At 32.6% G+C, this 25858-nt stretch overlaps 2 protein-coding genes across 2 annotated transcripts; one reads left to right on the top strand and one right to left on the bottom strand.

The window, feature by feature from the left end:
- The first annotated feature begins 7715 nt into the window (after window positions 1–7715).
- LOC129298789 (plant UBX domain-containing protein 8-like) lies at window positions 7716–16483 on the top strand. Its single transcript, XM_054937230.1, has 12 exons — window positions 7716–7892; window positions 8270–8331; window positions 8487–8988; window positions 9073–9156; window positions 9236–9349; window positions 9984–10106; window positions 10209–10418; window positions 10542–10658; window positions 11666–11806; window positions 14327–14383; window positions 15751–15872; window positions 16204–16483. The coding sequence occupies exons 1-11, from the start codon at window positions 7809–7811 to the stop codon at window positions 15856–15858; spliced, it is 1602 nt and encodes a 533-aa protein (XP_054793205.1). The 5' UTR covers window positions 7716–7808; the 3' UTR covers window positions 15859–15872; window positions 16204–16483.
- Window positions 16484–16562: 79 nt separating this feature from the next.
- LOC129298788 (probable methyltransferase PMT15) lies at window positions 16563–21414 on the bottom strand. Its single transcript, XM_054937229.1, has 6 exons — window positions 20700–21414; window positions 18733–18943; window positions 18308–18605; window positions 17422–17814; window positions 16903–16980; window positions 16563–16797 (listed from the first exon to the last, which is right to left on the bottom strand). The coding sequence occupies exons 1-6, from the start codon at window positions 21393–21395 to the stop codon at window positions 16563–16565; spliced, it is 1911 nt and encodes a 636-aa protein (XP_054793204.1). The 5' UTR covers window positions 21396–21414.
- Window positions 21415–25858: the final 4444 nt, after the last annotated feature.

The following is a 25858-nucleotide window of genomic DNA, read 5'->3' as shown; positions in this document are numbered from 1 at the left end:
AATTAAAAGCTAGCTTAGTCAAAATCCATATGGTGTAGCCTACATTGAGTTTGTGCATGGTGGTTGGCATCTTTGATTACTAATGTTCTTAATATTACCATTAATCTATGGGGGTGGCATGGGTCAGACATGATGCTTAGTATTACTAATCCTAAATTGGACAATATGAGTCAAGCAATATATGATACCTTGAAACTCGAGTAAGGGAAACCCATAGTTCGAGAGTGAGTGTGTGAGCCTTTAGCTAAGTAAGCCCTCACAATTAGAAAGCAAGGCTAGCTTCAGTTGCATAAATTAGTCCTATATGATTAATAGCTCATAGGTTCAATCAGATAACATAAGGAGAGTTATAAGGTAGCCGCACTACTCATAATCATTTATATATTTGTATGAAACTAAGTTTATATGATGTTTTGGTTGATATGCTAATGTTTGCCTTGCTATGCAATTACCACACTTTAAAGTGCTTTCTTTAAGCTTTTTAGTTACTGAGATTATTTAATCTTACTCCTATTACTTAATAATTTTTAAGTGATGATAGGGTGAAGAGTAGGGGAAGCCTTAGAGGCCAAGAGCTACAGACTTTATCATATAATCTCTAGTACTCGTTATATGTATAATTAAGCATGGTACTTGCCAACTTAAGATGATTTGTATATGTTAATTATATTCATTTACATGTGAACTCTATTTGAAAACATAAGCATTTTGATTGGGTGGCCTTTGGCTTTTTATAGAAACGCCCCACTTGTAAATGTATAATGGTGGTGATTGACATTTTTGTATTAGGGATTATGAGTAGTTTATGCATATATTGAATTATTGCATTGAATTAGAGGGATGGAAATTTTTTGATAATTCATAATATTGTGCCATCAAGGTAGTGTTTGTCGTGATGAACATCATGTTTGGCTACAGTGAGGACAAGTATTTGTGTTGTCCATAATAAGAAAGGCAGTTAGCAGCGACGAGGAGGCCTTTGTGCTACAAGCTGCCGCGTGAATGCTAGTGGCCATAATGAGGGTATTCTAGTAGTGTTGGCTGCGACAAGGGTAATATATATCACTGTGCGTGATTAATCATATGATGGCCACAACAAGTGTGTCTTAGTCGCAACAAGGGAGTCAATATATAGTTAGTAGCAGCGAGCTAGTGCAATCTTCCAAAATTGATTGTTTTATCCTTTTTGTACTTTGTTCAATGTAATGTTTGATATTCCATGTTTTCATATGTTTCAAACACTCTAATTGTAAAAAATATTATGTTTAATCATTAAAATTTTTTTGAGATCCTAATTTCTAGTTATCATTTAATGAATATTTTAGATGTAAAGTCACAGTTGATTCTTTCGTTTAAAGGTGTTGGTTAGAGGAGTAGTTTAGGAGCTAATGAGAAAGGTCATTACAAATATCATATAACAAAACATATTCTAGACATGAACAAAATAAATCCATAGTTGGGTTATAACCACCCAATACAGTTATATAATAATATCTCAATTTCAAGTTGTAATCAAAATATCTAAGGCAATCAACTTTGTCTGTGAGAACTCCTCATGGCCAACATATGTAGAGGCTATCAAAAGTTAGAGTTTGTATGCTCGAATGTATCAAAAATTTTTCTAAATTAGCAAATATACATTCCTAAATCAAAGAGGCAAAACAAAAGAATTGGTATCTCATACATCAAGTCTAGGCCTCCAGTGCTTTTTTAGTTAGACTCGCTCTTGTAAAAATATTAACAATGAGAAATGAAAAATAAAAATCTCAATAACCAAAATTAATTAATATGCAAAAATGAATGTGATATAACTAACCATGCAATTGCTAAATGGGGAAGACAAAATATTTCCAAACACATATTATTTAAACAAATGAACAATGAATATGCATAACCATACTTTAAATCCCTCTATACATTGTTCCCGAAAACAAGTCACCTATCCAAAGGTGAATTATTTCAAGCTATAGCCACTCATTGGGTTTAATGAAGGCTTACCATGTGATAAGTAATCCCTAGACAAAATGCCCAGAAACATATTGCAAAAACCCAACAAATCATGCATATCACAAACATTTTTGAATAAGAAAACATATCTAAACAATTTCATGCTTCCAAACAATAATTATACCAAACATAGTATTTATATACATTTTATTCCACTTGGCAATTAAATTCCAAACACTATAATATACTTTCCAAACACAATTTAATATGTCAAATACAAATAATCAATTACATATACAAATCATCACACATTAACAACAGTTATCTTGTGGTTTGCATAATAAATTCTCCTTTACAAAACTTTTTTCACCGCACTCTTTGCCGACACAATCTACACAAATTTTTCACATTACATAAAATTAATTTCAAGCTTGAAATCAACAAACATAAATAATTATAAAATTAGAAAACCTAAGTCCCTAAATTATTAACACTTAATTAAAGTTAGTAACTTAACCAACCCCTCAACACTTCTTTCTGCAATTTCCAAACACTAAATAAATTATAATTAATTCCCAAATCACTTCTAATATAAAAAATTCATCATTTCTATTCCTTAAGTTTGTCCAAAAATGCCCCAAAAATAAAAATTTGTTCTCAAGCATTAAATTATCATTCCAAAGCTTTATAAACATTTATCTATGCCTAAATAAATATCCAATCATAAAAAAATCCTAAAAATTGGGATTCAACACAAACTCAACAATATAGGTATAGGGTTTAACCCATAACCTTCAAATCCAAAATTCAACCTTAAAGAAATGTTTTATAAAATTTGTTATACCCCTAACAACCTCAACAATCATATTTAATCATCATTACTTCATATTACCTACCCCATAAGAGAAACCCCAACAAAAAAGTCTCCACAAATCTAAAGGAAACTATGTAGAATGACAAAGAAGAAGGCTAAAAACTTACCTCAAGTGGTTGCAAGGCTCAAAACTAGCTCCAACATACTAGAAAATCATGCCTTAGCAAAGCCAAGATGAAGCTCTCTCTGTTTTCTTCTCCCTCTCTCATGTTTTTGACCTAAAACACAAAACAAAGATCATTTTAAAAATGCTCATTTGGTCACGGTCGTGATAGTTTTAATCCTGTTTGCATGCAAAGACAGCTAATTTAAATAGCCCTCCATCTTTGTTAATGTCGCAGTCAAGCCCTATGCAATATTCATTCGTGCACGGACAACATCATAATGGCCAATTCTTACTTAAGCCCATAGGTTTGGGCCAACCCAACCCAATTCTTGTTTTGCACCTAATTAACAATCTTATATGATTTTAAGTCCAATTTAATCTATGATTAAATGGCTAAACATGTGATTAACCTCAAATAACTTCAAATACAAATTTATTTTTCAATTAAACCTTAAAATAATATCAATCCTGGTTTTAAATCCTCAATAAAACATCAATTGTCACAATTTATTTTTGATATGAAAATCAATTTGTCACACCTAGCAGAAACGTGTGTCCCTAAAAAAAAAAGTCAAATATACCAATACGTTATACATACACATATGTAATACATATTAAATATATGTGTCTTTATCAATATTTTTTTAAAAAATAAAGCATATATTTTATTACTTCTTCTGATTTTATATATAAATAACTTTCTAAAAAAAATTAATAGTCCTTTTTATGCATCACTTTAGTTAAAAAGATGGATAATTAATTATTAATTTTTTAATTTTATTCTTTTATACTTTTTTATGAGTAGTGTAAGAGATTAAGTATAGAAGAAAAAATGTTTTTAAAAATAATGCGTTTAATAAGTATAAATTGAGAAATTTCTTTCTTTGTTTTGACAATATTAATAATTCAACTAGCTTTCCTTAATTCACCAGTGATTAAATAAAGTATTTGGTTAAAATATTGTTATTATTAAAATTAACGTTTCATTAACAACAAATGATACTAGATATTTATATTATAAATTATTTTTAACTAAATTATTTATTAACAATTATTATAAAATTGAGCATGAGTTTATCATTTATTTTTTGTTTAATTTGGAAAAAAGTCACTTCTATTTTTTTTAAAAAAATCAGAAATATGAAATGAGTTATGAAACTTGATTGAAAATATAAACACCTATATATATATATATATTAATATATTCTATGTAACTTTTTTAAAGAATATATGGTGTAATTTTCTATTTTGATACATCAGTTTTAATTTATTTTTAAAAATTAATTATAATACATATTAAAAAAAATAACATATACATATTTTTTTGGGGGGAAAAAGTGGTTTGCCTTCAACCATGAGGCTAGTTCTACCCCTGTTGTTCATTTTTTTTTTTTTTTGAATAAGGGTGATGAATGTATGTATCATTGAGCTTGCCAATAGTGTCAGGATCCCAAAACCCTTTTGACAAGTCTAGAAATGCTATTTTTAAGGTCATTCCAATGGCTATGGATTAAGCCGGCATTGAGATCATCCAAGTCTGGACCTTTAAAGGCTTTGATGTCAAAGGAAGCATTTTTAATCTCTTCATCATTAGCTTCCATGTTGATGGAAAACAATTGAGAAGAGGAAAGGGGAGGAAAGGTTCCTTTGATGCTCAACTTAGGTTTCCACTGAACATCTTCCCTGAAAGTGTTTTCAAAATAGGAAACAACCATGTTCTTGAGGTGCTGTGGTCTTGCATCCAATTTCCATATTCATGTTTAAGAGATTAGACTTGATTCCTTTTCCTTCTAACTGTTACAGAGACACGAAAGAATTTTGTATTGTGATTACCCCATGTCAACCACTTGCATATTAATTTTTTGAGCTAGATTAACTTTTCTTGGAGAACAACTTTGTTTCGTAGAGTTTCTGTTATGATCAATTCTCTCTAATCTTCTTCTAAGAATCCTTCTCTTTTTAGCAGTGATACTACCAATATTCTTTTTGTTCCACTGAGAGGCAGATATTGCAAATTTGGTAGCTCCCACGTTTCATTCATTATTTAGCCAAGAGTCTTGGTTGAGAGATTTAAACATGGCACAAGTGTGATAAAGGGTGACCGCCTATGTCTCAAAGATTTGGAATTGTAGGCGCGTTGTCTCTGAAACTTTTCACTTAAGAGTTGATGATTTACAAAGACAAAGAAGAGCCGATACCTTAATGCTTCTCAAAACTAGAATTAGCAGTAAAAAAAAAAAGTTGATAAAATTATGAGCAAATTAGGTTTTCCGAACTAGATTAGAGAAGCTATGGTTTATGTAGGGGCATTTGGCTCCTGTGGAATGAGGATGAGGCGTTCAATTTGTTGAATACTTTTATTCCACACTCGAACTATTACACTGTAAAGTTAAAAAAAAAAAGTAGGTATAGATTCTTGTTTTTGGCTCACCAATGCTTATGGTGAATCAAATTATCTTCTTGGAAGATATCTGTGGAGGGACCTCAAGACTATTTGTAGAATTATGAGCGAGCCATGAATGGTAGTAGGGAATTTTAATGCCTATCTCTCTAAGATAAAAATAGGGTACTCCTAATACTACCTCTATGAAATATTTTCAGAACTGCTTTATTTACAACGGCATTATCGACATTAATGTGGTGGGTGATATATTTACATGGGAAAGAAATGATGTAAAGGAGCAGATTGATTGTGCTTTTACAAATATTCAATGACAGCTTCGTTTTCCTCAAATTGTTGTTAAGCACCTGAGCAAATTTGGATATCATCATAGGCATGTTGAAACTAGAAAAGTCAATGGAAGAGTTTCAATAAAGACTCATTAACTACACTTATTTAAATTCAAAACTCCTAAATTTTTAAAATTTCACTACAATTCATGAGTACTAATTTTATATTAAATTTTTTCAAAAAAATGATAAAAATGCCTTTCATTTAAATTAATATTAGAATTGTCATACTTCACTTGTTCATTAATTTACAAAATATTATTAATTATTTTACTTCACTTGTTCATTTCCTTAAAATAAAATCAAGTGAAATCTAACAATGGACAAATAAAATAGAGTAATGAATAACAGGTTGTAAGTAAATGAATAACATATATTATATAAATTAATAAATTATTTTTAAGATAATTTAAATACTTAAAATGAAAACAAGTTAAGTAGGACAATTAATAATATTTTGTAAGTAAATTAATAAGTGAAATAGGATAATGAATAAGTGAAGTAGAAAAATTATGATATTAATTTAAATGAGGGGTAATTTTATCATTTCTCTCGTAAATTTAATATCAAATCATTAAAAATTCTTCCAAAGTTAATATAAGGAAGATTTTTTTTTAATGACCAATTCATAATTTTATCTAGGCATGAATGCATAACATAATGAGTGTGGATGCTGTATCTACGAGATGTTATCTATGCTATAGAATTAATATTTGACCGGAAATTAATGAAACAATAAGTTAAAGGATGGTTTCTCCTTTCTTCAATTTGTGTCTTCTTACTTTCTTTTGTCTACATTTTCTTATTCTCACCCTCTCCGTTGTCCTTTTATGTCTTCTCTTCTAAATCTTTATGTCAGAGACATAAGACACAATAAAAGGTAGAGCATGATTTGTGTTTTTTATATCTCATGTCAAAATTTTCAATAATTGATCTCCATAATATCATGAGAGATTTACTAAAATGTGAGGACTAAATGTATCTTTAGATTTTTTTCTTTAAAAAAATCATATCAAGATTGATTTTAATCATTAAGAGGTCTCATAAAATATATAAAATATTTTTAAATTCCAAATCTTATATTATTATAACTTGATAAAAGAATATGATAATTTAGATATAAGTTTAATATTACATTATCATTTTTTTATCAAATTATAATTATATAGAATTTGAAACTTGATAATAATATATATATATATATATTATGAGATTTTAAGATAATTAAAGTTTTTACGTGTGAGACTTCTAAGTAATTTTTTCTAGAGTTGCACAAAAAATAGGATGGCACTAGATTTCACGCTAACCTGAAGTCCAGTGTCTTTTATGAAAAGAACTAGATTAGACAACTCGTAGTTCTGTCTTGTCTAGTGATAACCTGAAGATTAACAGGACCAAACTTGATCCATAGGACTGGAGATTGGTCCTGTCAGTTTAGTACTCACATAGCTTTTTTTCCCCTTTTTATTCTATGAGAGGTAATAATCCATTTCAATTAAGATAATAAAAAAACTTATAATAATAAATCCATAATAATTTCAAACAATAAGAAAAATTTTTTTTGTTATAATTCAAATGATTTAAATTTATAACTTTAACAAAAACAACACTCAATCAAATTCAACAACATTACATTACAACAATAATTTGAAAATAAACTCAATAAATCTTCATACAATCATCTTTTTAACATCAATTGCACTTCAAACATTTATCAAAAATAATTTAATTATAATTATAATAAAAAAATTAATAGGATTGGACTAGATCAAATGATTAAGATGCTTAGTTTCTTGTCCAGTTCAACCTAAAAAAATAATTTAGTCTTTTCAGTCTTTTTAATCTTGAAGGATCAGTGTTTATACGAACCGAATAAAACTGAAACCATCTTAAGTTGGGCTGAATCAGAAAAATTAAAAGACTTTTGCACAGTCCTAATTCTTCCATCTTTTTATCCTCATGCATGTGTTTAACGTCAAGGCACCGGTGCCACGTGTCAAACCCAACTTACAAGAAATAACAACGAATAATGGTGGCGCGCACTCCCAGACTAAACACTTTAGCATACATACAGTGGAAACCAATCGACTTCTCTGATACTCTGCAGCACCCTGCTGTCTAAATCTCTCCTTGCCAAGATCTGCGGCCGCAATGGCGACTCCTACGCAGGAAGCCATCGAAACCTTCATGAGAATCACCGGATCCTCCGAGTTCGTCGCTATTCGGAAGTTGGAGGCGAGTTTCTCCGCCTAATATGCTAAATTATACAGATCCTCTTATATGGGTTCCAAAAACAAGAAATTATTATTAAATCCGTTTTTGTTTTGAGAAATGTACTTTTCATTAGTTTATTTTCGCATTGTGGCTTCTTTGTATGTTTCATTTTTTTTAGCCAAGCAGATATTCTAGAAATGTAACCCATGGATGATGAAATATTCTTTTTCTGTAACTACTATTAGTCTTCTTTGTGCATTGTCCATCGCCACTGTGATTCTTTTCCTTATAATTAATTTCATGGTTTAACGCTATCATTTGGGTTAGTTACATGCCAAATACTTTTCAGTCTAAGCCCAAACCCTTACACTTTTAAACATATTTTGATTGGTAAGCAGGAGTATGGAGGCAATCTGAATGAAGCTGTCAATGCCCATTTTATTGAAGGGAATAGACACATGTATGGCAAATAATTCATAATCTTTTTCCTATTTCCTTTCAATATTTTGGCTAGAACCTAAATGATGGTGCTTCGTATACCATAAGAACTAAGAAGTTCTGAGTTTTCTTCACCTTTTCTTTTATTTACAAATTTGTTGCAACTATACTGTTCAGTGTGGGGCAAAATCTTGCTGCTGATCCGCAGTATAATCACATGGATGTAAATAATCAAAACTATGCTGGATCACGTGGACTTTTGCCTTTACTCTCTGCTGTGAGGAGGTTTCGACCTTCACTACTGCTTGACTCAAATTATAGGAGAGAACTAAGGGACTTGTATAACAAGACTAGTTGTACTCCACGTAACAGTCGTGCACCATGCACTTCACACCCAGGAGAAGTGAGGGAAGCTCCGGTGGGGATCAATAGTACATATGAGCTGTCCCATTATTCAGGATTGAGCTCTTCAAGTGTAGATGTGACTGGAAATTCCTCATCTCATGGTCAAGGGTTTTATGGGGCAAATGATTTTCAAAGCAATTGGAACTTAACTCAGCCAAACTCCTCACATATACCAAATAATGCTACAGAGGAGGAAATGATTCAAGCCGCAATAGAGGCTTCAAAGTTGGAGAGCAGAGAGAGTGCTTCAAGGAGGCAATCTGGCACTCTTAATGTATATCATATCTTAAAGCTTAGATTTCTCTTTCTTTATGCTGTCTAAAGTCTCCCCCTTCTTTCTCTATTAATATACTTTCAGGATTCAATAGATAGTAGGCTTCTCCAAAGTAATTTTGACCAAGAAGATGAAGATTTAGCTCGTGCAGTATCATTGTCCTTGGAGGTTTTGAAATCGTATTGGTATTCTTATTATGTGCTTTCTCCATCTTCTTGGTCCTTTATTTAATCACCAATGAACTCAGATGGCAGAGCAAGAGAACGCAATGTATGAACATCTAGCGAAACTGGAAAATGAAAGAATAGGAGTTCATGATCTGTCAACCATGAGAGAGAATGCCAGCAGTAGTGGATGGCAGGTGCATACTTTGTTAGCCTAATGATTTTTTTCAAACATACTCACACAAGAAACTTGTGCGCTTAAGATGAAATGCTTGCATACTTTGGCAATAGCAGGTGAAGACCTATATTAAGACTTTGGAAGGCCATAGTCCCCACCCACAAGTTTGAGATTGAATAAGGCGGAAAAAAAACCTTTACATTTTACCTTTCCCCTCCTTTTCTGAAAGTCTGGCCTCCACAAAAATTTATGTTTTTTCTATGAAACCCTCAACTTTATTCATTCTGGCTCTTCCTGCATTCTATTTCCAGTTCTTCCTGTTCTGATGCAAAATGAATGCTCATTAAAAAGCTAGGCAAATACTGCTAAAATTATTTCAATTTATAGCATTTGTCTCAATTGTGTGAACTTAATCTTGCAAATCTAAAGTATAACTTATTTGGATGACCTGGGCAGAGTTCACAGAATTGTGATATTCAATTTGAAGTTGCCATCATGAAACTTATTTTTCAGTCAGCTTATTTGTTCTTATTGTTTGTATTTGGTTTGAGCACTTTAGAAGGTATAGGAATGAAACTGTTTTTCTAAGGACCTGTGCAATAAACAAGGCATACAGATGTTTCTTCTAACAAATGAATATTTTCCAAGTAAAGCCAGGAACCTCATCCAACAGAGATGGAACCCAAAATGCAACACAGTCAATAATGGGTGCTCCATTGAGCAGCAGTGCTGGTAGTCATCTTCAAGGCAATGAAGATGTATTTATTTCTCAAGAGGTAGCTATAGAAACCCAAGATAATTTGATTTACTCTTGAAAATTTACATCTCAAAACAATGATGTTATGCTGATGCATTGTTGGTTCCTTTTGGCAATGTAGTGGGGAAATATGTCATCTGAAGAGCTTAATGAAGCATTTTTGCTTGAGACAGCAATTTTTGGTGACACGTCTGATCACACTTCACAGAATGTTTCATCTTTCCCTGATCTGCGACATTGTCCGGAAAGAATTGTGGATCCTAAAGTGAAGTTTCCACTATCTCCAACACCACAGTCTTTAACAGCAACTCGGTTGCTTAGAGAACAACAGGTTTTGAATTCTTCATCTCTGTGTTGGCTAAAGAACAACAGTTTTCACCTGTGGTGGCTATTTTTGTGTTAGTGTGTACAGTGTTTGTGACAGGATAGCATGGTGTTTCAAATTTTTATGCAGGATGCTGAGTATCAAGCATCACTGCTGGCTGACAAACAAAAGGAATTGAATGCTCTAAGAAAAGTTGAAACCCAATGCTTAAAGGAACAAGAGTCATGCAAGAAGCTTGAAAGGAAGGTACTAAATTCGTCAAGTTTCTGGCTTGTTAAATTGTTTCCTTGGTGTTAGCTTAACTATAAAACATTCATTCCTTTTGGATTAGTATGTAATGTTGCTCAAGGCTATAGATATTCTCAGCTGCCTAACTTTCCAGTGGTCATTTGTGGTATTTTTTTTCCCCATCAGTAATGCTTGTTAGAATATTAATGCAGCATCAGAATTCAATAATATGAGCATAACTAATGGCAACTGACAATGATAGCTTGTCTAGAAGTGTGGATTTATGAAATTTGATGGCTCACACTTTCATGTAACTATACTTATTCAAGTCAATGATAGCTTGTCTAGAAGTGTCTGTGCATTATACACCTGACTTCGCCCTCATATCAGATATTGAATCATGCTATTAATCGCCACCTTGACCAGAAGGTGATGTGGCTATGGGTATAGGGATATGGACTGAGGCCTTGAGTAGTTTGAGTGTTTGACTTTCAGTGTATCAAACAATAATTCTAAATGAATATGTAGTTTTATCAAAATAAATTGGGAGATGTATGGTGACATGTTGATTGCAAACTATTATTTAAAGAAGTGAAAATATTCTGAAGATGAATATGTGGTTCAAATCATAACTTTGTTTAAATGTAATTTTGTTTGAAAGATGAAACCCTATTCTATCTATGCAGTTCTCTTGGTGGAAAACTGCATGATTGTCTTCTTTGTTGATCATAGTAAATGATGTTAAAGGAAGGGGCTACCTTGACATCATTTTAAAGGGATTGGTCTGACTGGATAGAATTTTTACATTAATTGTTCCTTCTGTAGTCTTCCATTTGTGGTTACTTATATTGCCTTGTAGGAAAGAATTATGTCTTGTTCTGCAGTATTATTGCTTTATTATGGTCTCAAAATTTTTACTCTTTTGGTGAATATCACCTCAGGTGGTTTTGTTCTTTATAAATTATAATATTGAAATATATGAAACTATTAAATTTTCAAGTCATGTACCCCTTTTATGGTTACAGGAGGAGAAAATGTTCCTTAAGAAAGAAACTTTTCTTCCTGAGGAACCCCCCATAGATGATAAGAATGCAATTACTATTGTCATCCGAATGCCAGATGGTAGCCGGCGTGGACATCGATTTCTCAAGACTGACAAGCTTAAGGTAAACTTGCATTAGAATTTCAAAGCTGTAGAGTTGATGTTCATTATAATCCAAATCATCTTTAATGATGAATGAGATCAACTATTGAAATAGGTTCATATATAAAAATTATAACTCCTATTGATAGCTTGTCCTATTTGACATTCTCACTTTGTCACAAATGCATACAACAACAACAACAACAACAAGCCTTTATCCCACTAGGTGGGGTCGGCTATATGGATTGCAAGACGCCATTGTGCTCTATCATTTATTAAGCTTTTAGAAATATTATTAATTAAGAGATCACGTTCAACAACTTCCAAGAGTGTTCTCTTAGGCCTTCCTCTACCTCTCTTAATCGGACTCAAAGTTATATGTTCCACTCTTCTCACTGGTGCCTCCCTTGGTCTTCTTTGTACATGCCCAAACCATCTCAATCGATTTTCTACCATTTTTTCCTCAATAGGTGCCACCCTCACTTTTTCACGTATGTGCTCATTTCGAATTTTATCTTTACGTGTATGTCCGCACATCCATCGTAACATTCTCATCTCTGCTACTCCAACTTTATGCTCTTGCTGTCCCGTTAGAGCCCAGCATTCACTACTATATAACATTGCCGGTCTGATAGCAGTACGATAAAACTTTCCTTTAAGTTTATTAGGCACCTTACGGTCACAAATAACTCCTTTAGCTTTTCTCCAATTAAACCACCCAGCTTGAATTCTATGTGAAATATCTCCACTGATTTCGCCATCATTTTGGATAATGGCTCCCAAATATCTAAACTTTTCTACTTGAGGTATAATTTGATCTCCCAATTTCACTTCCAAATTATTTTCGAATAGTCCTTTATCAAATTTATAATATAAATATTCCGTCTTACTTCTACTCAGACGAAAACCTTTCGACTCCAATGTCCTCCTCCATAACTCAAGTTTGCAATTCACCTCTTCTCTTGTCTCTGCTATAAGAACTATATCATCCGCGAAGAGCATACATTTCGGGATTTCCTCTTGAATATGTTCCGTCAAAACATTTAAAATCAAGTTGAACAAATAAGGACTCAGAGATGATCCCTGATGTAGCCCAATCTTTATAGGAAAATCCTTTGTTTGACCACTAGGCGTTCTTATACTAGTTTTTACCCCCTCATACATATCTTGTATGGCTTTAATATAAGTAATCCGTACTCCCTTTTTTTCCAACGCTTTCCAAAGCACTTCTCTTGGTATACGGTCATAAGCTTTTTCCAAATCAATAAAAACCATGTGTAGATCTTTATCTTTACAACGATACTTTTCCATTAATCCCCTTAGTAGATAAATCGCCTCTGTAGTTGATCTACCTGGCATAAAACCAAATTGATTCTCAGAAATACTTGTCTCCAATCTCAACCTGTGCTCAATTACTTTCTCCCACAATTTCATTGTGTGGCTCATGAGTTTAATCCCTCTATAGTTAGTACAATTCTGAATATCTCCTTTATTTTTATAAATAGGAATTAATGTACTTCTCCTCCACTCATCAGGCATTTTCTTGGACCGTAAAATCACATTAAATAACTTAGTTAACCATCTCACCCCTTCTTCACCTAAACATTTCCACGCTTCGATAGATATACAATCAGGTCCGTTAGCTCTACCATTTGCCATTTTCTTAAGAGCTTCCTTTACCTCCTTATCACGTATTTTTCGATAGAATGACAAATTTTGTTCTCCTTCACCAGTTACTAAATCCTCCAAGTTACTAGATGAATCCTCTCCATCATTGAAAAGTTTAGAAAAATAAGTCTCCCATCTATTTTTAATTTCATCATCTGTAACTAAAATTCTTCCCTCTTCATCCTTAATACACCTTACCTGTTCTAGATCTCTTGATTTTCTTTCCCTACTCTTGGCAATCTTATAAATATTTTGCTCTCCTTCCTTCGTCTCAAGGTTCTTATAAAATTCTTCAAAAGCTTTAGAACGAGCTTCACCCACAGCTCTCTTAGTTTCCTTCTTAGCCATACGGTACCTCTCCCAATTTTCCTCATTGTTACACAAATGTATGGCTTTAAAACAGTTCTTCTTATACTTGATTTTGTCCTGTACACTATTATTCCACCACCAAGACTCCTTATCTCTCGGACCAAAACCTTTCGATTCTCCCAAAACTACTTTTGCAACCTCCCGTATCTTTTTAGCCATATCCTCCCATATGATGTTAGCACTTCCCTGAGAATCCCAAATTCCTTTATCCAAAAGATTTCGCTTGAAAATATCCTTTGTCACAAATGCATAAATGGAACTATTTATTTTCCTTCTTAATTTGGAGGAAAATAATTGCTCATTTATTTTCAAATTTGACCCATTTGGGGAAAAAGTTCAAGTTTGGGTTCTCTCTACTTACCTTGTGGATTTTCTGATAACGATCATATGAGGTAAGGTGTGATGAGCATGTCAGAGGAAGACTTTTGTAGATTAATGCATTTATTGTACATTGCTGTGTATTAGGCATGCATGGCTAACAAACTGTGGTTGTGCAACCATGTAGCTTATTTTTGATTTCATAGAAATCGGTGGAGAACTGAAGCCTGGCACCTATAGAATTGTAAGTGTTCCTTTTTTTCTCGTCTGATTTTCTGGATTGAACCTCCTTTGAAGTTTAATATGGCATGGTTTCCTGCAACTGGGTAACTATAGAAGTTTTTTAGCTGTGAAATATTTCTCGTGGCATTTCACATAAAGTGTCTGAATGATTCACTTCTGCCTTACACACAGAGAAAGAGATGTCTGTGTGTGTGTGTGTGTACACCGGGAATGCTTGCGTCCTCAATTTTTTGTGGAGGTCATTATCATCCACATTTGACATTAGGCAAAAACTATTCCTGTCTTGAAAAGATGTCATAAATAGAAGAGTCATTTTTCTCAACACAAACACAAGGTCTCTGATGGAACCCTCTACTCTAATAAGCTTTAAAAAGGCACAACCAGAAAAATACACTACAAATGGGACTGAAAATAATAGCAGTTGGATTACAAGCAAAATAAGGAACTGAAAGTAGATGAAACAGCGCCGAATTCACTCCACCAAACAACAACACAAAATATAAATCACTCACTCACAAACACACACTGAGCAGAAGGTAAAATGATGAAGAAAGATGACTTCCTCCACCCCAATGCACTGGACTTTTGAGAGGCCACAACTCTCCTCACCACTCTCAATATTCAAAATACTCCACACCCCTCTCCCTAGGCAACGAGGAAGATTTAAAGACCCAAAAAGTGACTCTAACACAGCCCTTACCCCTAGAAGACTCTAAAACATCACTAGGACTTTAATACATCACTAGGCCATCAATTACTTTCCCTTATAACCAGGATCCAGAGGGTGAACATCTGAACCAGCAATAATGTTATCTCCAAGCTCATTGCCTTCCTTGATTTCCTCTTAGAGGTCTTCATAAAATCATGCGCTCTATCAGTCTCATATTTCAACATTTTAAAAACTAGGGTTTAGGGTAGCATACCTGAAGGTTATTATTTGCTTAATACTTGATTGGACTTAATTCGAGTGGTTTGAGATAAATCTCATTTTCTGTACAAGTGGGTTTTTTTTTTTTGGTCTTTGCATTATATGATTAGGTTTCTAAATTTTGGCCGAAAGTAAAAAAAGTTTCTAAAAGCTTTCTAATAGTAAATGCATAAAGAAATTCACCCAAGTCTAAACCTTTCTAATAAACATATCATAGAATCATTCCAGTGACAGTTGTAATTATTTGTTGGAAAGCTGACAGAAAAGGTGCAGAAATGGCATTTAAAATCAATGTTTTTGAGCTTCTATATGTGATATAATTGGTTTGAATGGGTATTTGAATTTGTGAAGGAAATTATTTTTATTCATATCATTGGATGCGTTTGTGTTTGAGATGTATAAATAACCAAATAATCATTTCTTGTATATTTGGTGAATAGGTGAAGTCATACCCCCGACAAGCTTTCAGTATGGATGATAGCTCATTTACCTTGAGTGAAGTAGGCCTGACCAGCAGGCATGAAGCATTGTTTCTGGAATTACTTTAGATAAATGTGTTCCTGTAAGTATTCGCGTCTGTGTAGATAATAGTTATCGGAAAGATGGTATTAACCTAACAGAAGGGTTGTGCATATTTTTAATCCAGAGATAGTCTTCCCCTGCCCTAATTCGAATGCCAATTTGGGTATTAACAAATTTTAAGAAGCATTTCTTTTACTTTTGAGTATAAAATATGTTTTTGACGAACCTATTATTTTTCTAGTTAATACATCAAATCATGCATTTTGGTTTAAAACTATTTCTTTCCCCTTATTGTTCTTTTGAAATTCGAAAGAAAAGAGGACAATCAATAGAATTAAAAACGTCATAGTTTTACATTCTGGAACTGTCAGGTGAACCATGTTGTTCGAAGCGATCCAAGTGAGACTGGGACTACGTACTACGCGAATCAAGTGTTCTTCTAGTCGATCAAATCAAGCACACTCTTGCCTTTTATTCTCCAACTATATGAAAGGCTGTAAAGAGTTTCTTGTGTATTGAAAAGAAAACGAGAGTTATTTGCCTGATAAAAAATCAACACAAGGGAGGTTGGTATAATTTCTGGACGAAGTGGTGATGATTGTAATTTCAGCAGCTTGAATTTATGACTTAATTGTTTTGTATGCATGTTCACTTTGCACCCACAGAATTGGGTTTGGAAAAGAATGGAATTTCCTAAGAAAATTAGAAAAAATCTGGGTGAAGAGATGGATCAAACTAGCTTCTTGCTTTGTTCAGGTGGTGCAGTCCAATACTGCTTGACTGCTAATAGTATCTTTTCTCTGTGGTGTGGACCCTCTTCGTGGTTTGCAATTCTGGTTTCCCACTGCATTGCATCTGCAATGTTCTTCACCTTTATCAACACATCCACATCGTCACGCAGAATGACACTGCCTCTTGGCCTCAAAATCCTGTCCATTTCTAGAAGAATATCCTCCATATTGCATCTGCGGCACATTGTTAGATGTAATTAGAATACCCATAAGGTTTCACAATCTGGATTTCTATTTTCACTTTGAAATGGGTGAGCTGAGTTTACTCTTGACATTTACCTGTTCTGGTAGAGGCTGAAAACTGAATCACCATGTATGAAGTCATAAGTTCTTGGGTAGGTGGACATGGCTTCACACCTGAGTGCAGAGAAACGTTGTTATTGGTGAGTTGTACTTCCATGCTAAGGAAATTTGATAGAGGACAAACCTTGATTGTGTGCCTATTTATTTAAAACCGTTTTTTTATTAAAAAAAATGTAGACTCTTTTCCGCCATAAAGCTGCAATTTGGTAGAAAGCCCTTGCCTATGTTAAGTTCTATATATGATTCAAGAAAGATGCAACTACTTGTTAGATAGGCAAACAGGAATCCCCTTTTCAGTTTTCACCCAATGTTGCATGCCTTGATTTCCCACTTAGCTTTTATATGTAGAATAAATTAATCAATGATGATAACATAAACACACTAATATGTTCCTAACTTTCTGACACGTTCTTATGTGTTCATAATTTGCCGCGTCTAATTATTTTCCGTAAATAGAGTCCACCTGCAATTTTTTTCTCCAGAAACGAGGCTTACCAGTTTTGATAGGTACCAATCAATCCACGTTCGTAGATAACTCCTAGGGTGTTGATCTCAGCCTCCACAGGGACAATGTTCATGACCCACACAGGATCATCAGCTAAAGCAGCTGCAAAACCTCCCAAGTAAGAATTCATATCAAGCAGGTTTCTGTGCCTCCCACGCTCTGCTAGCTGATAATCCATGGCCTTGTAGTGTGCCGCTCTCTTTTTCCATAACTCTGTATTTTCTCTGAAGATCTCTGCGGTGATTCCATTCAAACTTCCTCTTGTAATTCTTGGAGGGACTGAAGTGAGCCTTTCAGGCCATTTGGCCAATTTCCCACCGCTAACCTCCTGGATGTCAGTTACCTCAGGTAGTGGGGTCAAGCAAGTCTCCATTTTAGTGTTCCTGCAATAAATTGGTAGTAACTATCAGACCTTCAGAAAGATTAACAAAAAAGAAAAGAAAAAGAACAGATACAGATATTCATTTGTAGGCCCCCAATAAGAATCTTAAACTGCTTTGTTCTGGATATTGAGGAACCTAATGGAATGGAGTATCTGACAAGGCAGAATATGCATAAGAAACTTATGGTGAGTTGATACTGACTGCTGTCTTCATTATCCTACTGATTTTGGTATCACTGGCCATGCTAAACCCTCTCTCGCGGCAAGAATCACATGCTTTTTTTTATTGCTTTTAGATTCTCCTTATCTAATATGAATCTTCCATGAATATCACTATCTTCTCTAGTATCTTTACTTCTTCATTGTGGAAACTGACAATAAGAGCAGCCACACTAAGTCAGAGTTTTGAGCCCAATGGTATTAATATAGGCCATCACATTTCTTCTGACAATCAGGCATTTGTTTAATAGTAAACCTAGAAAGTGTGAAATTACCATGTTGTGTCTGGATCCTGTGCCTCACAGAATGGTCGATTCTGGATGACCTTTTTGGTATTCTTGCAATGTACATGGTTTTTGGGTTTCTGCCATATTGCGAGATCATCCTTCTGTACCAATTTTTTCCAGCACAGGCTCCTTGCAACCTCCTCAATCCCATCCTGTTCTTCTTTAAGACTATCAGGAGTCCTCTCCCACCCTTTCCAGTGCTTTTCCCAGTTGATCGGCGGCCCCGACAGAATCCAATAGCCACCGGGACGCAGTACTCGATCGACTTCAGTTAAGTAAATCCCATCTATGAAACCATAAGCAATTCACAACAACAAAGTTCTTCAATGATGAAAGTTTAGTGTGGTCAAAACTGTATCTATACGATGCTATATATATATATATATATATATATAAAAGGAAATGGAGGGTACCATAGTGGCCCCAGGGAATGAGGCAACGTGAACAGTGAGCCATGTCAAAGGCTCTTGAAGGGTAAGGAAGTCTCACTGAGGCAAGAACTCCAATCAAAGCAGGGACTCCACGTTCAAGAGCAAATTGAACCTGGGCTTCATGCGTGTCTTTTGGTGCAAATGACACTGTTAAAATGTCTCGAGATAGAAGGTAAGCTCCCCAACTTGCCACCTGAGAATTAGCCAGTAAAACACTTGTCATATAGAAATTTAGAGTCATGGACATAAATGAAATGACGTCCTATGTGGCATGCGAGGGAAAAAAAACCAACCCCCCCCCCCAAAAAAAAAAAAAAACACTGCCTAATAGTGAAGTTTCTATGATGTTGATGGGAATGTGACATGAGAGTGGCTTCATTTTTCATTTAGCGAATAAAAATATCGTATATATTTAAAAAGAAAATAGAAAAAAAATATGTTGAAGGAGATTATAAATTGTCATGCACATTTATACCATTTCAGTGTCATGTACTATTGTAGATCACAATTTAATATGCTATAGTTTGTGATGTGTGGAGACGTCTCTCTCTTTTAAACTCGGTTCTTTTTTAGGTCTTGATGTTTCAGATTCTTTTTTTAAAAAATATTAACTCCATATAAAATGTGCATTTAAAGATGGTCTAAGAAGATATATAAGGTCAATTGATGGATAACTGACTCAAAAATATCTTTTATCGCATTATTAACATTTGAAAAGTGATATGCAACAGGAGACAGTGCTACTTCCATGTGGAACTATATGCTAATGGGTGTTAATGTATCTATGCCTTTTAATTCATCAACAAATGTCATTAAAAAAGTAAAGCACATCATCTATATCTATATCTATAATATAATAAAATATGCCGGCTAAAAATATAATATAATATTATATTACCATCAGGTCTACTTTAATTACTTAATTAGATGTCAAAGTTGAAACTTTAATCTACCAATTATGTCACTAGATCGATCAAGCATAGTATCTAATGAAAAATATAATATTCCTTTGTGATTATTTAATTTAAAGGATATTTGGACACAGTTTTTGGATAAAACAGCCAACTCAATCACAATTCACACTCGTAGCTAGTATAATTCCATTTTTGTTTTGTTTTCAAAACACAAATGTGCGTGTAAGTCACGTCGTATAAGATTGGAAAATACATTAAATATACAATAATTTATGGGATTTGCCATGTTTATTTGTTTCCACTCTTTTTATAGTAAGCATGGTATAATCTAGAATTAACTTTCTTTTAAAGCACTTCCTTGATTTACCTTAAATTGTGTAGTCTCATAAATGATCCTGCCCTCCAAGCATCAAAGCAAAATAATATATATAATCTACAACTTCAAATTAAAAGTTATTTACGCTAAATAATTTGAAATTTTAAAATTTTTTCAGACCAAAACTATTACAAAAGCCGTAGTTCAAGGATTACGAAAATTTTCATTTTTAATATTTTTAGGATGATTGCAAACTTAAAAATTATTAATATAGGTGTTTTTCTTTTTAATTTGGAACCTTAAAATGTAATTTATTTTCAAGATTATCTGAAATCTGTTCCAGCCCAGAATACCATTCGCCTTCTTAATCATTCCCCAAAAAAAAAAAATGAAAGAGAAATTAATATATACTTTTTTGACATCAGAGAGGAAATTAATATATATATATATATATTTGAAAGGAGAATGAATCAAGAAATTAATGTATTTTCAGAATCAAACAAAAAATAACAAAAGCAAGTGGTGGAATTGTCCATTCCAGCTGTGGAAGTTGTTAAACTAACCCAGAACAGGGAGAGGTGAACCATCCGGTTCAACAAGCAAAACCGGGCGGTCCAAAAAGAAAATGAAAAAGAAATGCATGAAATTACGAATCCGATTAAAGAATCCAATCCACGTAGTCGCTGGTTAAGAATCGAGAAAGGAGAAGAATACCGTACCCCACAACCGGTGTCTATGGCGGTTCTGATAGACCCATCTTTCAGGTTGATCAGCTTTCCGATGTCGTCGATATACGCTCCGGCGCCACGTGGAAACATGGTCCCACCACCCGGGAACCTGAACCGGTCCTTTTCGAACCGGATCCAGTTCTGTTTCGCCTTCTCAATCGTCAGCTCCTTGTGTGGCACGTTGGCGTACCAGGCCAAGTCCCGACACGCAGGCCACCGGAAAGGAATACGGTACCCGAACGGCGCCGGAATACGGCACTTCAACACCTCTTCCTTCTCCGGGCAATGCCTTTCCCGGTAGATTAGCCTGTCACGGTCGAATTTCAGGGACCTCTCAACGTCCTGACAAGGAGTATACTCTGAGAAGGAAGCATGGCAAGGAGGGAAATGAAAGCTACGCGCCGCCGTGGAATGTGGGTCAGGGAGGTAATGACGGGACGAGAAGTCGAGATTGCCATTTAGAGGCGCCGGCGAGATTGAGGTGGTCGAATTGTGCTCGACACGGAAGGGAACGGGGACGCGTGAGTGGGCTGTGACGACGGTGGCTGACCGGACGCCGACGTGGGGGGAGTGCTGCCAGAGGCTAAGAAGGTAAAAGACACTGCAGAAGACGGTGGTGATGATGAAATAGTGAAGATTCTTCATGACACTAGGATTGTACAGAGGAATAGTTGGGTAATTGGCCATTCTTGTCTGGTTTAATACAGAGGAGGGAGGAAGAGGAAGAAGAAGAAAGTGTTTGGAAGCGAAAAGCCAAAAGGGTATATAAATGAGTTCTTGGGCTTCTTGTTTTGCTTGTTTCGGAAGAAGAAAGGGATATTTCTGTGTGTGTGAAGAAAAATATGATGCAAATGGTAAGCACGTAGTATTATTAGTTATCAGTCAGCCATTTTCCTTTTTTCCCTCCCTTTTAATTTTCTCTTTATCTAATATGAATCTTCCGTAAACATCACTGTCTTCTCAACTTTCAAGTATCTGTGCTTCATCAAAGTGGAAATTGACAGTAATAGCAGCCACAGCCATTTTCCTTAAAAAACATGTAAAAAAGGAATTAGTTCTTATAATACAGGCATGAGAACTTTAAGATTTTAAACTTATTTTTTATATATAATATTTTTCTTCAACATTTGGAAAAAGTATAAATAGCTTCTACAGTTAATAAAAATTAATTTTTACCATTGATCAGAAAATGATAAAAAATATCATAAAAGTTTAAAAAAAGACTAATAAAATTTTTTTGAATCCTTTGCTAAAATTTTTTTATCCTTTTTTATAATATTTGAGTTTCTTTTCTATTCAAATATTGGTTAGAGTTAAATTTTTTTTAAAGGGTGAGATTGCACTTTAAAAAAAAACAATTGAAGAGGAATATTATTTCAAAAATGAGTTTAAAATTTCAAACATTTATGAATATATAATTTAAAAGTTAATTTGTACCCTAAAAAATATTTTTATTTATTTATTTATTTATTTTCACAGGATCGCTTCTATTAATAGTTAATGAAAAATATAACCAAATTTAAAAAAAAAGTCGTAATCCCATTTCCATGTTTAAATAACAAAATTGTTATTTCATTTTAAGAAAAATTAAATGTTATAGCTTAATTTTAAGGGCTCCATTGTTTCAACTTTTTTAGTGAAAAAAATCTTTAAAAATAATTTTGAGATTTTAAAATCTTTATTATAACGCCCATTTGTATGAACATTAAAAAAATTATTTTTAGATTATTTTTAATTTTTTAAAATGTGATTATTTATTTTAAAATTTTTGAATAAAATAAAAATTATTTGTGTTTAAATAAGGCATAAATTTATCCTTTAACTTTAAAACAAATTTTCACCTTAATCTTAAACAATAATTTATTATTACTAATTTATCATTTATCTTTGTACTTTTATCAATATTTTCTCTCATATATTGCATAAAATATTTTCAAAACTTTCTTTTGCCAAAATTTTCAAAACTTATTTTAAAAGTAGGATAATTAACATTACAAGATTAATGAATAAGCTTAAATTTTCAAATGTTCTTTTTTTATTTTTTTTTAAAAAGCTTTTTTCAAAAAAGACTGAAACAAAGGGGCCATTAGTTTTTTTTTTAAATGATCATAATTAGAAAATCAGATTTTTATTATTTTGATAAACTAATTAAAATGGAAAATGAAAAAAAAATACCCCAAAATATGAAATGATAATTAAGTAGCGTGTGAAATATGATAAATGAATAATTATTATTTAGTTTTTAGGATTTGTCTGCCATTTTAATTTTTGATGAAATGATATATTTGCTCCCAATGATTATAATGCGTTGGGAAAATCATAAATGAATAATTTGGTTAGACCATTGATTAAAACAAGATAGAAAATAACTACTCTTTTTGAAAATTTTATTTACCAGTCAATCTCAAATATTAAAAAATAGATACTATTATATATTGGAAAATGACTATTTTGATTTATCTATTGATTAAAATTAAATATGAATGACCATTTTTGTTGGTTTTTAATTAATACGAGATAGAAAATACCTACTTCTTTCCTGCAAATTTGTTTATCAATTAAATACAAAGTAATTATTTTATAAGGAAGAATTATTTTCTAATTCATTTATAAATAAAAATTTTATAGTAAGGAAGTAGCCATTTTCTATTCTGTTTTAGTGAATAACATATGTTTGTAGGGATGATAAAATATTTTCTTTCCTTCCCAGAGCCTCGTCTTTCCTTTTTTTTTTTTTTTATAAGGGGTTTTAGACGCACATATTTCTTAAACCTATATATCAATAACTCTTTTACCAAAAAAAAAAAAAAGAAGTCATGCCTTTGCCCTATTTTTAATTATCTCTAACCACTTTTACAAGTGTTATGATATTTGTGTGTGAAAAAGAAAATGTGACACAGCCTATGCATATGCTTTTGAGCTTTCTAAATCTGAGGGCTAAATTGCATGTTCCTTGTACTTCCATAGACATATATACATATATGTAAGTATGTATGTATGTATAACCCACCATCCTTGCTAGCTCTTTGTCTCAATTGTCAGCTTCTTTTATCCTTTCAATTTTTGAATTTTCATTTCTCAAGTTAGTATTTATATTTTTTACTAAAAAGGTAGGTAGCAAAATATTATACTGGCAAATGCAAAAAAATATTTTTAATTTGTGGAAAAAATAATGTAGATCGTGTATAAAATAGCAGAATTTTAGGAGTTTTATGTTTCTTATAGTTTCTACACTAATTTCAGTTTTAAATTAAAAAATTAAAACACTATAAATATATTAAAAACTATTTAATTCACATTAAATAATTCATTACCCTGGCCCTTCCGTGGTGTATAAAGTCAATCAATGACCCACCAAAATCATCAGGCAACTTCATAAAAGATCTAACCTGATTGTCAAAAGTTTTAAACAAGTTAAAAAAAAAGTTCATTCGGCAAAAAAGTATTTTTTTTTAATTATAAAGACCTAATGATAATTTTATAAATTATTAAAATTAAATTAAAATCAAGAGAATAATTAAAATAATTTTTTTGTTAAAAATAATGATTGAATGTATTCCAATTCAGTGGATGTGTGGTTCAGTTTATCTGGGTAAAACTGTGTTAATTTTTTTTTAACAATATTTTGATGAAGCAGAACAGGGTTAGAAGGAAGTAAGAATTTGATAATAAAAATAATGCTACATAATTATAAGTATTGGCATATGGCTACAAAACAATTACGTGATTGATTGTTAAATAGTTTATAACGCAAGAATAGAGTTAGATGATAAGATGTCGACTCCAAATGGTTCATAATATAAAATGGCAATTTTTTTTTTAATTTTAAACTATTTCACGCAAGGCAAGCTCCAAACTATCCTATGGCCTCATCTTGTTGACCAAATATTCTCAACAAAAATAAATAAATATGTATAGAAGAAATTTAGTTAACCTTTCGCCTTCCATATCTCATGTGAGGTTAATTTCTCATGATCTCATTAAAAATAACTAACAATAATATTTCTGTCCAACAATAATAATGTTATTACTTAAGTAAAATAGATAATCTTAACTCATAAAAAAATAGGGTTAAAAGTTGAATCTTGAAGCAATAACTTGATCCATCACAACATCGACTTCAATAGTAATGTCAAAAAAAAAAAAAAATGCATGCTAGTACTTGGTGGAATGACGTTAAAAGGGGTGTTTGTTCTCAGCAGGTAATTAAGTCATGGTTCGGAGGCTGGGAATTATGGAATTAAAATTTAGACTCTGTTTGGCATGTGAGATTTGGGGGGTTGAGATTGGAATTGGGTTATTAAGGAAAGGCTCTACTTGATATGATTGATATAAGAGACTGAGGATAACCTAAGATTGTTTAATTCATAGTATGAAAATTCAGGTTAACCACTAAATTAATGTTTTAATTAGTTTTAACAAATAATTTATTTGATACAGTTCAATTATAGTTTTGACTTTTAATCATTAACTCTTAAATAAGTACTCTAATTAATTTAATAATTGATCTGATCTGATTTTTAATACTTTGGTTCAATCACATAAGCCAATAGTCTTGTAACAATGTTTTTAGAAGTCAAACTAGTTTGTGAATCAAAAAGGATCTATAATTCTCATGGTCTAATTGGTTAAATTGGTGGTTAAATTAGTGATGCAAAATTAAATAAAAATATATCATGTAGATATATATAACATAAATATGGAAAAAGAAATATGAAAAGGTTACAAAATGTGCAGAAAAGAATTAGCACCTTGCATCTTCCTCATTCGCTGAGCCAACATGCACAGCCCAAACCCAAAGTCGACTTTTATGTTTGCCTTTAAATTTCCAATCTCAAAAAAATTGTATGAACAAAGTGACTCCATGTTGAAAGATTCAAAAATGAAAAATAGTAATTAAAAAATTATTGGAGAAAATTTATATTTATTAAAGATTAGGTGTTGTTAAAATTTAAATAAAAAAATTTAAATAAATTATTGTTAATTTAAAATAAATTGTGATTAAATTTAAACAGTAGTGTTGAGAAAAAAATAACTAGATAAATATTTATTTAAATTTTAATAATAAATAATTTTAAAGTAATATAAATTTCCTTCAGTTTCAGTCTCGATCCTGGTTTGGCGTGCTCTCCACCGCCTCCACTTTCTTT

Source organism: Prosopis cineraria, unplaced genomic scaffold (genome assembly GCF_029017545.1).
Source record: "Prosopis cineraria cultivar Desert tree isolate PC_DT_omini unplaced genomic scaffold, ASM2901754v1 PC914, whole genome shotgun sequence".
Classification (NCBI taxonomy): domain Eukaryota; kingdom Viridiplantae; phylum Streptophyta; class Magnoliopsida; order Fabales; family Fabaceae; genus Prosopis; species Prosopis cineraria.
This window is presented reverse-complemented; position numbering and strand designations above follow the sequence as displayed.